The 16947-nt window shown below is 42.0% G+C and overlaps 1 protein-coding gene across 1 annotated transcript in view; it reads left to right on the forward strand.

Moving 5' to 3' along the window:
- Nucleotides 1-16947, forward strand: part of HCN1 (hyperpolarization activated cyclic nucleotide gated potassium channel 1) — a 391532-nt gene that overhangs the window by 331647 nt on the left and 42938 nt on the right. Inside the window, exon 5 of the mRNA XM_066602740.1 lies at nt 11035-11181. Within this exon, the coding sequence (XP_066458837.1) occupies nt 11035-11181 (147 nt within the window). The remainder of the gene's footprint in view (nt 1-11034; nt 11182-16947) is intronic.

Genomic DNA, 16947 nt, shown 5'->3' on the forward strand with positions numbered 1-16947 from the left:
AATTATCCAACCCCCATTGCAAAATAGTATTTTTTGCAATCAGACAACAATTTAAATAACTCACAACTAATTCAACAGGTGATCTCTCCAAATTCAACACAAAATGCCATTTTGAATGACATTTGCAGTCTTAGAATTATTTAACACCCTGAATAGTATCCCTCGTAAGGATACACATTCACAAATCAAGTGTTGTCTCAAGCACACCCGATGCAACTAATCAAGGGCTTTATTCGTTGTATCAGGTGTGCTTGAGATAAAAAACATGAAACACCTGGACTGGCTAGAGCTTTGTTTGCTGCAACATTTGAGAGCATGTTAAAATTATACGTCAAGAGAGTGGTCCAAAAAGTTAAGAGAAGAGATCATTGCCTTACACAAACAAGGAAAACGATACAAAAATATAACAAAGGCACTATACATTCCTAGAGCTATAGTTGGGAGCATAGTTTGCAAATTCAAAGTTAAAGTAACATTGGCTATACTACCTAGATGTGGCAGAAAGAGGAAGCTATCACCAGTTGTCACCAGATTCCCAAAGATGCAGGTGGTCAAAAACTTTCAAGTAATTGCAAAAGACCTGCAGCAAGAAATCTTGATGGTCTTCACGCCAAAACTTCAAGATGTAGACATCTACTGACCCAAAAGCACAAGAAAAGTCACCTCCAATATGTTCAAAACCATAGAAATAAGACAAATAAATTTTGGGATTCTGTTCTGTGGAGTAATGAAACAAAACTGGAACTTTTGGGGCCTTTGGATCAGCGGTATGTATGGAGGAGGAAGAATGAAGCATACACTGCAAAAGAACCCCCTGCCTGTAGTGAAGCATGGTGGTGGCTGGTGATGCTCTGGGGCTGCTTTGTTTCCTCTAGCACTGGAAACCTGGAGCATGTGGAGTCCAAACTTGATTCCATCAAGTAACAGGAAATCCTAGGAGAAAACATCATGCCTTCTCTGAGGAAACTGAAGCTTGGGTGTCACTAGACCTTCCAACATGACAATGATCCCAAGCATACCTCAGACTCCACCAAGGCTTGGTATCAGAAGAACTCCTGGAGTATTTTGAAGTGGCCAGCATAGTAGACTGACTTGAACCCCATAGAAAAGTGAATTGGAGATCATTGACCATGTGCAATGAGCGAAGATTCCTCAGGAACGATGTCAGAAGCGGATGTCTGGCTAATCATCAGGTTAGCCAGTACTTCTACTAAGTGCTAAACATGCTTGTCATGAAGGGGTTGAATAATTCTAAAGACTGCAGTAGTCATTAACCACCTAAGGACACGCCCTTTTTTACCTTTTTGCTTTTCTACCCACTTTCAAAAAATCCTAACTTTTTTATTTATCTGTTGTTGTAGTTGTCCGGGGGCTTGTTTTTTTTTGTAGTCAATGGGGTTCGTTACTCGAGTAGAGGTCTCGAATTTTACGAAAAGCTCGCTCATTTCTATTATTTAATTATAAATATAGGACAAATGATTTTTAATAACTTTTAATACCTTTTAATTTTTAAAATAATTAATAAAACTTTTTAAAACCAATTTTTTTAGTCCCCACAGGAGACTTAAAATCATAGTATTGCATTATACCGCGATCTGACAAGCGATCTATCAAACGACATCCTAGGTTCCAAAAGCAAGAAGGGCCGTTCAGGATCCCACAAAGCCATTTGGGGGATTTAAACATCACTGTCAGGACTGTCACCCGCATTCTATGGAGTGGGATCAGCTTTCGATCCCCCTCTATACAAACCCTGAATGCACAGGACATAATTGTACGTCCTTTGTCTTTAAGGGGATAAAAGTAGCATTTTGTGTTGAATTTGGAGAAACCACTTATTATATTAGTTGTGTTGAGAAATCTAAATTGTTCTTGTTTGATTGTCTTTTGCGAACTACTGAATCATTTTGAATACAACTGTATAATGCATACTGACTATCTTCTTGGAGAAGACCACTCCCTTGAATAAACACTTTTCATTGCAATTTGGGGTGGATGTCTCAAAGAGGTTTTACTAAATATAAATAGACCTGTGGTTGGGTCTCAGTGGGCTCTTAATTACCTGTCCATCAGCTTGACAAGCATAGAGCATGTTTACGCAGATTGCCTTGGATCTCCCCAAGAGCAGTAGACCTTGAGATCTGCCCAGGTTTGCTTGGTGCTGATTTTCGCCCTGGATAGCAATCTAATAGTCAGTCATTTCATTATATTTAGAATTAGTAAACAACCAAATGAAACCTAATGAACTTGGGCTCATTTACAATTTAGCATATTGAAAACATTGAGGAAAGACTTTTGCATGATATAAAATTAACACGGTTTAATGAGCAGTCATTAAAAAAGGTTACAGGTAGAGACACTGAATTACTGGATTGATATCAAGGGACTGTAAAGAACATGAAGAAAAGTTCACAATGATGAAGGTTATGCAGCGACGGAATTACAAATACCAACGTTTCATGCCAGCTGTAGAGCATTCATGAACAGAGATGGCAGAGGGATAGAAGCCAGTGGGCACAGAAACACATAGGCTCATAAAAACATACATTTCACTTAGATATCATCAGCCAGAAATTCCCTGGAAGAACCAAGCACAGGAGAATAGCTGTAGAGCGTGCAGGGTCACTACTGGACCACAGAGCCATAGGGGACCCAAAAGTCCTTCTACCACATATGAAGACACCACTATTATAAATGGCACATAGGGGGCATCCTGTTTCAGATCTTGCATTGGGACTAGAGATGAGCGAGCATACTCGCTAAGGACAGTTACTTGAGCGAGCATTGTCCTTAGCGAGTACCTGCCCGCTCGGAAGAAAAGGTTCGGGTGGCGGGGAGCGGCGGGAGAGAGCGGGGGGGGGGGGGGGGATGGGACGAAGGGGAGATATCTCTCTCGCCCCCCCGCGCTCCCCCTTGCTCACTCCCGCAACTCACCGCTCACCCGCACCGGCACCCGAACCTTTTCTTCCGAGCGGGCAGGTACTCGCTAAGGACAATGCTCGCTCGAGTAATTGTCCTTAGCCAGTATGCTCTCTAATTGGGACCCTTCTAGCTATATCTCTGGCCAGGCATAGTGAGATAGTGAAGTAACATCCATGCTAAATAAATATACAGAATAAAAAAATAAATTAGACATTAGTTTATACAAGAAATGTAACATATAGTGAGATGTAATTAGTAAAGGTTGTGAATAAAAGGATAAAATGGGAAAGAAAGGACTGACTGTTAATATTCGTAATGGTGGATAATAAATGAGAGAGGACACCACACATGCACACTAAAAAAAATATCTAATATCCAAAACAGTGAAGGGGGATGTATGCATCGAAGGAAGAAGAAAAGTGAAAGGCATCATTGTGGGGAGGTCAACTGTAAGGGATGATAGTAAATTCTGCAAGCGATTCCAATTGGATTATTGAAATGGTTGCAGTAAGAGGCTGCCTAAATACCGACTCGGAGAGATATGTACTGTGTTGGTGAGTGTTGATTATTAAGATACTGACGAAGGAAAGTCTGAAAGGTGGAAAATATATGACAAGAAATATGATAAGGCACAAAAAAATACAATATTAGGCCGCCTGCACACGGGCGGAAATCCCGCGGCGGGATTTTCCGCGGGATTTCCGCCACTGAAAGCCTGCATAAGAGTGCATTACAATACACACTCCTATGCAGACGGCCGCGGTTTGGCCGCGCGAAATGTCGCGCGGCAAACAAACCGCGGCATGTCCTATTTCTGTGTGGGGCTCGCAGAGCCTCGCACAGAAACGTCACTCACCCGGCCGTCGGCTCCGGTCTGTGCATGCGCCGGCTGCCGGCACATGAAAGAGCCGGGGCCACCAGGCGTGGGTGAGTACGCGCTCGTCCCTGCAGGCTCTGGGGTCGGGTCCCGCGGCAAGAATTCTCGCCGCCGGATCCGACCCGCTCGTCTGCAGGCAACCTTAAGGCAACATTAAAAACTGACATGTTCACATTTACATCAACCATAAATAATTCTCATGACATTTGTTTAGACCAGAGCCAACAGTTCTGAGACCCATCATTCTTTGAAACTGTACAAGGACTTGTTTGCTTTTTTTTGCAGGGGGTGAGCTGTAGTTTTTATTGGTACCATTTTCCAGTACATACAACTTTGTGATCACTTTTCCATTCCATTTTGGGGGGAAAGTGAGGTGACCAGAAAAACGCAATTCCAGTCCTTACAGCAGAGGGATAAATTCCTCAAAAGGATTCATGTGTAACTGGGAAGTATGAGACATCTATAGCACAGATAACACTGCTGGCCTGGTGACCCCCTAACACTAATGCAATGACCATAAAACCTTCACATCTTTATCAGTGGACTTTTTAAGTATGTTTTTATTTTTTTACTCATCCTGCTGTAGTATCCTTTCAAGTGCAAATTAGCCAAATCCATGCCTGTGCCTTGTCATAAGTATGTGTGTATATATATTCATGCCTCTTTGGATCTATTTCATTACGCCTGATGAAGGATCCTAAGAGATTCAAAAGCTCGCTATAACATCATTTATTTTTGTTAGCCATTAAAAGGTATCATATCTACAAGATTACTTGGTTTCTCTCGCTGGGAACAATCACATTTTATTACACTATTCATCCTGTGTGATAAATAACCTGATATTTTATAGTTTAGACAATTACAGACATGGTGATAACAATGCATTTTTTTGTGTATAATTTTTTTTTTATGTGATAAATGGGAAAATGGTTATTTTTCTACATTTTTAAAAACTTTATTAAACTTTTTTCTTTTTTTGTTTTTAGTCCACTGTAGGGATTTGAACATGTAATCTCTTCATTCCTTGTACAATACACTAAAATACTTCTTTATTTCAGTGTATTGTACGCAGATGATGCTTAATCTATCTCACAGGGTAAAAGCAATTTAATCTTTAATTTTTCATATTAAAAATTCACTTGAGGACTCAGAAAAGAGCTATTCGTACATGTTTTGAGTGCTTTGTGCACTTCTAATCGTGGCCATGATTAATAATATAATTAATTGCAAATCTTGGCCATAATTAAGATAACTTGAAGTCCTCTAGCAGATCTTAATATGCAAGAATAAAGATTACACATTGAATTGCTTTTATTTTGTGCACTGTATTAAGCATGTTTTGCGTACTTGTTTCGGCATCTGGTCGAAGTGGAATCTTTGCATTGGTAGGACAGTGTGTCCTGGGTGGTATACTGGTTTGCCCTTTATTCGTCTCTGTGTATTGTGCATGTCATATCATCCTATTACACCCTGCTTATGGTAGGATGTAATAGGAGTGCTTACATGGCAGACCATGAGATCTTCACTAGGAGCCCGGCTGCCATAGCAATATCTCGACAACCCACAATCACATCGCAAGGACGGAGATGGGGTGACAGAACGAATCCCCATATGTCTAACGGCTTAGTCACTATGGTCACTGTTGACTGCAACAAGTGGTTAAATTGCCAAGATTTGAGTTCCCTCTGATCCAGGTTAAAGGTGCTTCTAGAAGAAACGATTATAATTAAGTGAAAGTGAATGATTGTTCAGTCTAAATGCAAGCCAACTACGAATGAGAATCATTCGCTTCTCGCTCATCATTCATTGTATGCAGACGTAAAAATCATCGTTGCATCATCTTGTTGCCTTTAAGCATTGATCGTTCAGTCTTTTACAAACGCTAATGTGGAAGACTGAATGATACTCGTTTAATAAGTCAATCATGAATCTGCCTGTCTAAACAGGCTGTACGAGAGTGAACAGGCTAGTGATGACGTCAATCGCTCATTCGCTTGTGCAAGCGAGAATCAGCTCATCTAAAAGGAGCCTAATACAGGAGGGGGTCAGATGTGTCCTCTTTACTTTGTCCTCTTTGGTACTATTGCATACAAGGTATTTAATTTCTCAGTAGGGTACTTTTTTCCCCATTTACTAAAATGGGAAGTTCTAACATCAAGAAGACTATTATTATTAATAGGCTTGAAATATGTTTTAGTAATGATTTTGTCATCTTGTGATGAAAGTATCCAAGGTGTTCAATTGATGTCTTGGAATTTTTACCCAGAAGAGAAAAAATCCAATTGTTGTCAAAAAGATTATTGAAAGTATCTCTAGTCTGTCTTATGAAGAGAATGCAACCGATAGCGGCCATACTGAGTATATCTCTCCGGCTTTTGTGGTTGGGGATTAGGGTTAAGGAGCAAATCGATTTCAATAATAGGTCCATATAATGTACTGAGAAAGATTACTTTAGGGGGGGTTGATACCTGCAATGATTGATTTCTCTGGAGTGTTTCTTGTCTTTCTGGCCAAAGGCAGATAATAAATTTATATAAGCCATATAAGGGATAGAAATGGTTACATAGACCAGTAGGGGTCCAACTGCTAACACTTCCAATGATCCGCTGTTTGAAGGGGTCACAGCGCTCAGGACCCTTCAATTCCAAGCACAGTGCTGTATATTGAGGAGTGGCATTGCCTGGTATTGCAGCTCACTTGAGTTAACTTGAATGGGACTGGGCGGCAGAAAGGTTACGTAACCGATAAACTCTCACTGGCCAAGACAGAGGCCACGGCGGTCACCTAAGTGCTGCAGACACTTCAAAGAGTTAATTCGCGGGGGCGCCAGGAGTTAGACCCCATAAATCTGATATGGATGGCCTATTCTGAGGACACCCATCCCACGTCTGCAGTGATGCCCAAGAGTGAAGAAGACTGCAGGAAAAAAGGAGAGTTAAGCTCTGACTTTAGTGACTTCGTGATCTTCCAGGAGTCTCAGAAATCTCACCTTTTCTGAGAAGTCTTTTGGACATTCCTGGAAAAGTTAGCAGGTGTGCTATAGGTAAATCCTGCCCCTACTGTACATCCTTCTTCAATCCACTCCTAAAAGAATACTGCCATGTTTTGCCGGTCATGTGTTCTTTCCTCCAGGGCTGCAGAGAGACGGCCGTCTTAAGGTACGTCCGTCTCCTTCCTGCAGTCACACGGGCGCAACGGCGCCGGTGTACGGATGCCGATGCGCCCGTGTGTCTGAGCCCTTAAGGGTTTTGGTGAACTTTGGGTTGAGTTCAAACTGATTTGCACTATACCAAACTTTTTGCAAAAGTTCAGCCTTCCGAACCAAACTTTTCCAAAGCTTGCTCATTGCTAGCTATCACTATAAAAGATTTTTTTGCAGTACGATCATACAGTGGTGAAATTGTCGGTAAAAAGATGAGACAATTTAATCACTGTACTCGGAATAACGGGCACAGGAACGTGTGTACTACAAAGAAGTGGTCATTGATTCCCGAGAACAGCAAATGATTATGGCTGCTGACAATCAACTTTCTTTTATAAACTCAGCAGCAGTGCAAGGAATCACGGAACTGGGACAAGCGAGAACAAGCTGAATGTAGAAAATGTGCCAGACAGTAAACAGGTGGTTCATAATAAGGCGAAAATAGAGACATACAGATGTAGCAGAGCTAGGTTTATCATCTGGCGTGATGTCAGAATGTAGTATCAGTGGATGCCCATGCTAATCTACCAAATTATATTTTATTCTAATCCAGTGTTTACAATAGATGTCAACTCCAATCTGGTCATTCTTCAATCCCAGTCAGCAGTGTAAGGTGGGAACCATTCTAGATGCCGCTGCTCTGCATATGACAATGTAAGCAGTTGGGGCAGCAGAGACAAGCTATCTTAGTGCCCAAAGTTTAGATGATGTCCCTCTCTTCACTCCCTACACCCTTTTTGGGCTCTCTCCTTGGGAAGAGACTATACCATCCCCCAACCAACTCACAATCTAGGTGTCTCCACACACTTTTTGGATGCTCTCCTTAAGGAGACACGACACCCCTCCTGACCCACGTTGCAGGCCTCTCACCAGCTAAGCCAGAAACCTACTGCACACTGATGAGGGGAAAACACCCCAAAACACCTCTCTGTGTATGGATTTCTGGTTGGTTTCCTATTCCCAATCATTGTTAAGACTTGTTAGTAAGTTACATTGATTTAAGGGAATGCTGCCATCCAATAGGTGGCGCTGCAGAGGTAATTTTCCATCTTCTTTATTTGCATAAATCTCCTCACTCCTTCCCTTGATCTCTTGTGCCAGATGACTTGTACGAAATCTGTATGACGAAATTTAATAGTTGAGAATTTTGGTTTAATCCTTATATCAATATTAAATGATGCATCGAGGTGACCTCTGGTCCTGGTGATGGGGACAGGTAAAAAACTGGGCAGGGCTTGGTTTTAGGGAGCATGGCCACTCATGGCCCACGACATTTACTACATTTTACACCAGAACTAGCTTATAGCTGGTATAGATTTTATATCTGGTGCAAGGGTAGCCCAGAGATGCAAAAAAATGTATTAAGAGGCTTGTGTACATATAAAATGCTGGTCTACGTAGATTTGCCCCAATGGCCTCTGACTCCCTTGGAGAGCATCTGAGTTACCCCCTGAGAGGCATTAGTGCAACTCGAATCGGATACCTGTCTGTGTGCTGTCCGATAAATTGATGGCCCACACATTGACATGAATTTGCATGTCTTGTTTGTGATTTGGAGAAGAACAGGACATGTGATGAATTTTTTCATGCGGACCATTTGTCCCCATGAAAAAAACAGCAGTATGCATAGCCCCTTAGGCTATAGTGGGTCTGTGTGCTGACTGTGAATTAACACAAACAGCATACGGTGCCAAATACACTAGAAGACTAAGTGTCTAGTTGGTAGTAAGGCTTTTTGATCTGCTATGGACAAGTGTAGATAATATTAATATCTAGTGGAGGTGGGTTGCCAAGTGGTAGGGGCATACTGTGGTAGGTAACATTCTATGGTGTCAATGATTTGGTCTATTGCTTTTCCCAACAGACATACGTTATACTGCAACTCTGCCTGTTCTGATTGGCATTTGCATATAAGCACAAGCTCACCAGGATATCATTGCCTGTGTGTAGCATTGCATTTCATTACAAACTATAAGTAACTTAAAATGACCCTCTAGTTTCGGAAAACAAACTCTGGCCGAGGAACGGAGATGCAGAAGCCTATATTACCAGTAGTTGTTCTCTGCTGCCCTCCCAATTTGCTAGTTCCGTACTCCATGTTTGGATGTCCAGGATTTGCACAGCAGTTTTCTAATTTGCTAATGCCTATTGTGCACTGTTCTCTGATTGGCCAGTGCTGATCTTGTGAGCATCTCTGGCCAATCAGAGAGAAGGTACAGTACATTGGTAGTCTAACAGTACCAATACACTGTGAGGGTTCGGTAGTCTGAAGATTGCATTGGTCATCTTGGATGAGTGAAAACAGGACGTGGAACTGGCAGATCAGAGAGGTGGCAGAGAAGAACAACTGCAGGTAAATATACCCCCGTAGTCCTAGGACAGAATTTTGTCCTGAAACTGAAGGGTTGCTGTAAGTGATATTGAGGTGAAAAAATATTATTTCCCTCTCCTAAACTGAGACAAATAAGTACCAAAAAGGTGGCATCCCGAGATCCAGAAGGTCCACAGCTTGCAGCTACCCATCTGTTGCTGGTGTCAGTAGGCCACATAACCTATTAACAAACTGCCATTAAAACATAGTCAGGAAGCTGCGAATGACCTGAAAACTAATGAGGTAAAAGGTTTCTTGGGGAGAACCTCGGAGCCGCAGTTTTATAATCGTTATTTTCATGAGAAATGTAAGAATCTAGTGTCGTCTGTAGCCTGGTATTTCATGGCAGTGATTACAGTGCGGTAGGCAGATATCCATGTGGGATAATATAGGTGTTTCAATCACTTCCCAGCGTGAATGACAGCTTTTCAGCATTTTGGGGTGACAGTATGAATTTTATTCGCTGTGTAGAGCTTATTTGTTCTCGTCTGCTACACTCCAAGTAAATTGCCTCGTGTCAGTTTTGATAAGTCATACTATTCATTTCATCTCTTGTTTCTTCACTCAATATTCGTAGAAAATAAGATGCGTTAAGATTACATCTATCATGTAATAAATATTTAGGTGGGAATTCATACCTTATTTTATATATTTACGATTCTGAAAAACCTGGGCAAACACAGAGATTATGGAGGTCATAGGGGGGGTCTCCTCTCTTGACCCTCTCTACGAGCCAGAACAGAGTGCTACTAAGTATCAGCAGCTTCCACTGTGGTAAAACTTGGCCTGTCCATGTTCATTGTATGGATGCTGTGCAATACCATATTTCCCCTGTAGTGGACACTGCATGGAAAATCTATACTGGTGATAGCTTTCCCTGGTGATCACCGCTGATCCCCAAGGATTTCAGAAGCAGGATCCACAGCGAGCAGTTGAGCACTGGTCTAACCTAATTTAAAACAGGTCTTCATTAGACCATCGCTTTAGTTATATTCATCAAATCACTACCAATGATCAAAATTGCAACTCAAGTAAATCCCAGATAAGGCTATATAAAGTAAAATCTGCATAACATGCTATACAAAATGCAGGGCCTAAGGGGGCATGACACAGGGATTCAAAGATCGCCATTGAGAGCAACTTCATGTCACATCCTACCTTTTCAGATCCTGCCCCACGCATAATATATTATGGTATATAAACTGGTCCCTATTAAAGATCAGGTAGATCTAGAGAAAAAAAGTAAAAGGAGTGTGTAGACAGGGATATGTGATATCATAGGTTTACTTGCACAGTGCATTGTATGAAAGAAAGATGAGCACGTAGCATAGGGTTAAGGCATTGGGAGGGGGGTTTCTAAAGAATGGCGATTTTATGTCGGTTTTTAGTAGCATTGATTCTCATTTACACGTGACCGAGATTTATTTTGGATATCCCATTGACTCTCCATCCTTGGATGTCTTTGTGACAAGGGGATTTCTTGGCCTATCCAATTGAGTATTTGACAAGCTACCTTTGACTTTGGATGTGACGGTCTACCCTTGTCCTAGGTAGACCCATCATACCATATCTGTTTACAACTTCTGCAACTGTTTCACCAAACCTCTAAATAATGCTAACAATATTTTCTGTAATTAATTTATTTATGTTGTGTTTTCACAGTACAAACAAGTGGAACAGTACATGTCATTTCATAAGCTGCCTTCTGACATGCGACAGAAGATACATGACTACTATGAGCACCGGTACCAAGGAAAGATCTTCGATGAGGACAATATTCTCAGTGAGCTTAATGATCCTCTTAGGGAGGTAAGTGCACAGAGATGATAGAAGACTGTGTAACAGATCAGATCAAGATACAGTGCCAATTGTTCTGCCATACAGTGCTCATATAATGTAGCTATACAGTGTCCAAATAATACGGCTGAGAAAATTCCACGTAACAGATAATAAAACCATACAATGTCCCCATAACACTGCCATACAGTGATAAAATAATATAATCATACAGTACTCAACTAATAGCATCACAAAGGACTTCAATAATACCATACAATGCTCATTTTATTGCGTTTTAAAGGATTAAAAAATAATGCTGTACAGTTTTTAATCATACCGCCATATAGTGCTCAGGAAATCCTACCATAGACCATAGCGTTCAAATGATACTTCCATGCAAAGGACTATTCATTCCTGGACCCTATATGAATCTTCTTCAGCGATTGGTATCCATTGCTTGATCTTGTATTGCAAGGTTTGATAGGGTCTGTTCAGACCCTAAATAACGTCCAAAGTCCAATTTTTGGCATGAGTGAGATTTCCAGCATTTGAATCCCAACCAATCAGAAAGTTATCCACTCTGCTGTAGAAAGGAGATAACTTTCAATCTTGGCACAACCCTTCGATCTTTCCACAACTATTCCAGAAGGGTGCTTGTCATCACTTCTCCTCCTGAACCTTACAAGCCCACATAAGGACTAGAGATGAGCGAGCGTACTCGCTAAGGCAAACTACTAGAGCGAGTAGTGCCTTATGCAAGTACCTGCTCGCTCGTCTCTAAAGATTCGACTGCCGGCGGGGTAGAGTGGTGAGTTGCGGGAGTGAGCAGGGGGGAGCGGGGAGGAGAGAGTGAGAGAGAGATCTCCCCCTAGTTTCTCCCCGCTCTCCCCCGCCGGCAGCCAAATTTTTAGAGACAAGCGGGCAGGTACTCGCATAAGGCACTACTCGCTCGAGAAGTTTGCCTTAGCGCATACGCTCGTTCATCTCTAATAAAGGCCCATATATAAAGCACATATAAAAGTCGCAAGCAGAGGCCTTGTATATGGACCAACACACTATTGCCCTGTAGGAATGACTCCTAATGACTGTTGTTATCAAGTGCAGAATCACTAAAAAGACCGCAGTGAGTCCGGACAAGCAATGAGCCAATTACCGAGTTGATTAGTGCATAGGGTGTCTTCTACCGTGGCTGGAGGTTAAAATCCTTCACATTAAACTAGGCTGTTCTAATGCTCCCAGCATCCAGTTCGATTAGCCCTGGGGCCCGTTAAATTGGAAAGCCCATTATCCTTTGTGAAAGGTTATATTTCATGTGGTCCAAAGGCCATTACGCTTTACCACTACCTTAATGCGATAGATAAACTGTCCGGTCCCTGATGGCAACGGATTGAGCTGTTCTCATCTATGCAGTCAACTTTAAATCAGGCTATTGTCCTCCGACGGCTGATATTATAAAAGGTAGATGGACTTCACTGAGTTTTATTATTGTTCACAGTACAGACCGTTTGCAAAGCCTGGATTAATGCTCGCGAATCCTCATACATCCTCACAATTTGTTCTTTTATCTTCTAAAGTGTAATCCATTTTACTTTTACCATTAGGATGATAAGGCCCCTATAAATCAGTCGTAGGAGATTAATAATCTGCATGACTTCAGCATATTTGTGTTTGTCATATACACAAGTGTGTGACAAGCTGCATTATTGGAATCCTGTACCAAGACAAAGCAATCTCCCGATGACGGCGACTGATTGACTGAGTTATTCAGCTGCGGATGGAAGGAGCTCACATATGTTCAATTATCTGTCATACACGTTTGGAGAAGAAATAGGAGAAGGAGATGTTTGCTGGCGGCTCTCCAGAGTATGATTTGTGTGGCTATTTTCTTTTATGCCGCCTTTGTAGATGCAATCGGATTACAGGCTGTGGCTCCTCTTTGCCAAATGAAAATCCAATGATCTTTTTTTTTTACATCAGACTGGAAAATCAGTATTGATAGAAGATGCCAACAAAACAATATTTTACCCGGGATCTAGACAGAATGCCATTTTATTAGAGACACCCATCTAGAAGCGTATTGGACCTTCTCAGATGGTATATATATCTTTTGGAACATACTGGGCCCATAGAGTAGAACTAACTTGATAAGGACCAAGTGCTGAATGGCTTCATCCAGAGCTTTAATCTGGTGCCATTGTAAATACACAGAGTGGGTGTAAGGCCTCATGTCCACTAGGAAATTCGGGCCCGCGTGAATTCTCCATGCAGAATCCCGCAGCGGGACCCTCCTTTCCCGGGGACATGAGGCCTGAAAATAGATTTTTCTTAGCTGTCCGGACGCTGCTGGTTCCTGTTCGTCGTGGCCAGATCTTCTTTCTCTCTGCCCAGCGGAAAGCAACGAAGAGCAGAAATTCAGCTGTGGGTGTACCGCAGGACCAGACGGCTTCCATAGGATTCTATGGAAGCCTGCGGGAGCTGTCCACGCGGGAGACCCGCAGAAAATGGAGCATGCTCTCTCACATGCAGGAGAAAACGCAAATCCATTAAAATGCCAATTTAATTGCCTGCGGATGTCTAATGGATCCCTACGGGCAAAATTGAATGCGGATTCCGCAGTGGAAAGCCGCAGCGGAATCCACAATTCGATTTTGCCAGTGGACATGAGGCCTAAGGGTGGCTTCACATTTGCTCTGGAACTGCTGGTAGGAGGTTCCACTGCAGATCCGGCACAAAATACTGGAAGAAAAAGAGTTGCATGCGGGGCTGAGCGGAAACTGAATGAACCGCATTGTAGTCCATGGGGTCCATTTAGCGCTGTTCGGTTCCATCATAAGACAGAGCGATTCAGCTGGGGGATTCCTCTTTTCTATTCCTTGAATGGAGCAGGAAAATGGAGCCTCCAACGCACATGTGAAACCACCCTAGAGCTCCTACAATCTAGCAGGAACACGTCGGGTGCTCGGCCATCAGAGACAGCTGAGGACCCAGAGGAGAAGACAGAAGCAGTTTATAACCACTTCTGGCTCTTCTTTTTCAACCTTCATAGTGCTCAATGAGACCTAAAGTATGTAGTAAATAGAGAAAAAAGCACTGTCGCTTCCTTTATTGAACCTGGCGACCCTCGGCATGTCAGAGCTGCTGGGTCTTAGAAGACCTCAGCAAAGCTCTGTTAGTGACTACTGTCACACTGTGGGATGTTTTTCACCATAACTGGGGTTTCAATGGATGCTGCTCCTATGGATGCCCCAGCTGCAGTGAAATAAGCAATGGCAGTGTGAATATCACCTAGAGGTCTTGTATGATGTCATAGATGTTAAAAAAATAATTCCAAAAATAAGTTTAAAAATTTTACAGAATAAAATACAAATACATTTAAAAAAAGAAAACAGTCCATCGCTTACACCAACCTGAACCGTTGCCATATCCACCTTGTAATCCAACACTATATAAATTATATATAAAAACATACAAGACAAAATGGGGAACCCACTCCTGTACTTTGCTTTGAGTAAATATGCAAACTTTAAAAATGAAGAAATATAAATGAAAATACAAAACATTTTTTATACACATAACACCCAATAAAACAAAAACAAAACAGGAAGAGAAATCTGTGAAAAAAATGTATTAATAAAAAGCCCTTTATGTTATGGGGAAAAAATGGAGAAAAAATCATTTTGGCAGCCTAAAAAAAACAAGGCCATGGAACCACCACATGCGTAAAATCCAGGGGTGTAGCCATAGGGGTGCAGGGGTAGCAGTCACTACCGGGCCCTGCAGCCCTATGGGGTCCAAAGGCACATAAGAAGACACCAGTAATATAAATAGCACATGGTAGGTAAACGGCCCTGTTACAGATTTGGCATCAGGGCCCAAGTGCGTCACAGTGTCTGCCCGAAAATAAGACAGTGTCTTATATTAATTTTTGTTCAAAAATGTTTAACTTTTTTACATGTATAGCTGCCTGGACACTATTTAAATTGACTTTTTTAAATTAACTGCTAGTAGGGCTTAATTTTGGAGTAGGGCTTATATTTCAAGCATCCTCAAAAAGCCTGAAAAATCATTTTGCGTCCTCAAAAATTCTGGAAAATCATGCTATGTCTTATTTTCAGGGTATGTCTTATTTTCAGGGAAACGGGGTAGTTACACCAAATCACTAAAAGGTGTCTGATTCTTTTAGACCAATACACGCTGGTTCTTAAGGGGTTAAAGAGTTGAAAATTGAAATGGGGACCCTTCCTCATGAGCTCTCAATTTCATGCTCCAAACTTGAACTATCAACCCCAGATTTTCAACAAACACCTATTTTGAGTGCTTCCTAGATTAGCAAATCTGAATTTTCAGACCTGCTTTTACTCAAATTTAAAGGGAACCTGTCAGCAAGAACAAGAGGGCACCATGTCTTAGCTCCGGGGATGCTGAGTCCAGGGCTGTTAATCTTTCCTGTGTCAGAACATGAATTTTTTAAACCGGCCTGTACTTTGTGCTGGTAGAGTTATGAGATTGAGGTATTCATAAGCTGCATTGAATACTCCACCCTCCTGCCACCTCCTGCTGGGATTTGCTGTTTTTCATCATCAGTTCTATATGGGAAAATCTGCCAATCACAAGCAGGAGGCAGCGGGAGGGTGGAATAATCAAGGCATCTCATGAATACATTGGATTCCTGCTGATAGCTTTGATTTAAAAGATTTGTCCAGGATTAGAAAAAGGGTCATTTTCTTCTAGAAAGAATGCCAGGCTGTGTCTGGTATTGCATTTCATCCTCATTCATTTATATAAGACTGAGCTGCAATACCAGAAACCAGGGGCGTATGTAGAACTCACAGGGCCCCATAACAAAACTCTAAATTGCCCCTCCAAAAAAGTGTATATAATAAACTACAGATACAATGGCTCACTCTAGTTTACCTGTAATGTAGTCACCATATAATAGGCATCAGCTCTTCACAGTGATAGTGATTACAGTGCAGTTACCTCTAGTGATCACAGGTGACATTTTCTTGAATTACAGTCATCACTTTTTGTAGCCATAACTTATCTCTGCACACTTTCCCCATCCTTCTGCTACCCCCCAATGCTCCTCTCAGTTGCCCACATAGTACTATTGCCCACTCTGTGCCCCCACAAAGTGATAATGCCCCCTCTATGCCCACTCAATAGTGCTCCCACAAAGTACCAGTGTCAACTCTGTGGCCCCAATTGATAATAGTACCCCCCTCTGGGCCTCTAAATGGTAATAGTGCTGCCCTATAGGCCTTAATTAGTATCCCCTGTGCCATTATTAGTAATAATATCCCCTCATGACCTAAAAAAGAATAGTGCCCTCTATGCCCCTTATTTCCCCTATGCAGCCTCATTTATAACAATGCTCTATGTGGCTGTAGAATGATAATTACTGACTGCTGCAATTTGATGCCATGCGCTCACTGCAGTCTGTGTATAAGCTGACTCCTCCCCTCGGCTCTGGTTCTCAGAGTAAAGCATGCTAGAGCCAGGGGGAGGAGTCAGCTGCTATATAGATCATAGAACATCAGACTATGGTGGTGAGCTATTATCATTCTACAGCCGACCAGGATGCAGGAGCGGAAACCCAGAGGGTGGGTCTAGGGGGGGCAGAGCTATTCAGCCGCCAACCCCATAGCAGTCGTATGGCCTGTCAGTGGTATGCCACTGCCAGACACAGTCCATGGTCTACCATGGGTTATAATCTCTATCATGTCATTTGTGCATTCACATCTGTATTGTCGAAGAGGACATTGTAGATGAATGCATATACACAAAGTAAAACTG

Source organism: Eleutherodactylus coqui, chromosome 5, assembly GCF_035609145.1.
Source record: "Eleutherodactylus coqui strain aEleCoq1 chromosome 5, aEleCoq1.hap1, whole genome shotgun sequence".
Lineage (NCBI taxonomy): Eukaryota > Metazoa > Chordata > Amphibia > Anura > Eleutherodactylidae > Eleutherodactylus > Eleutherodactylus coqui.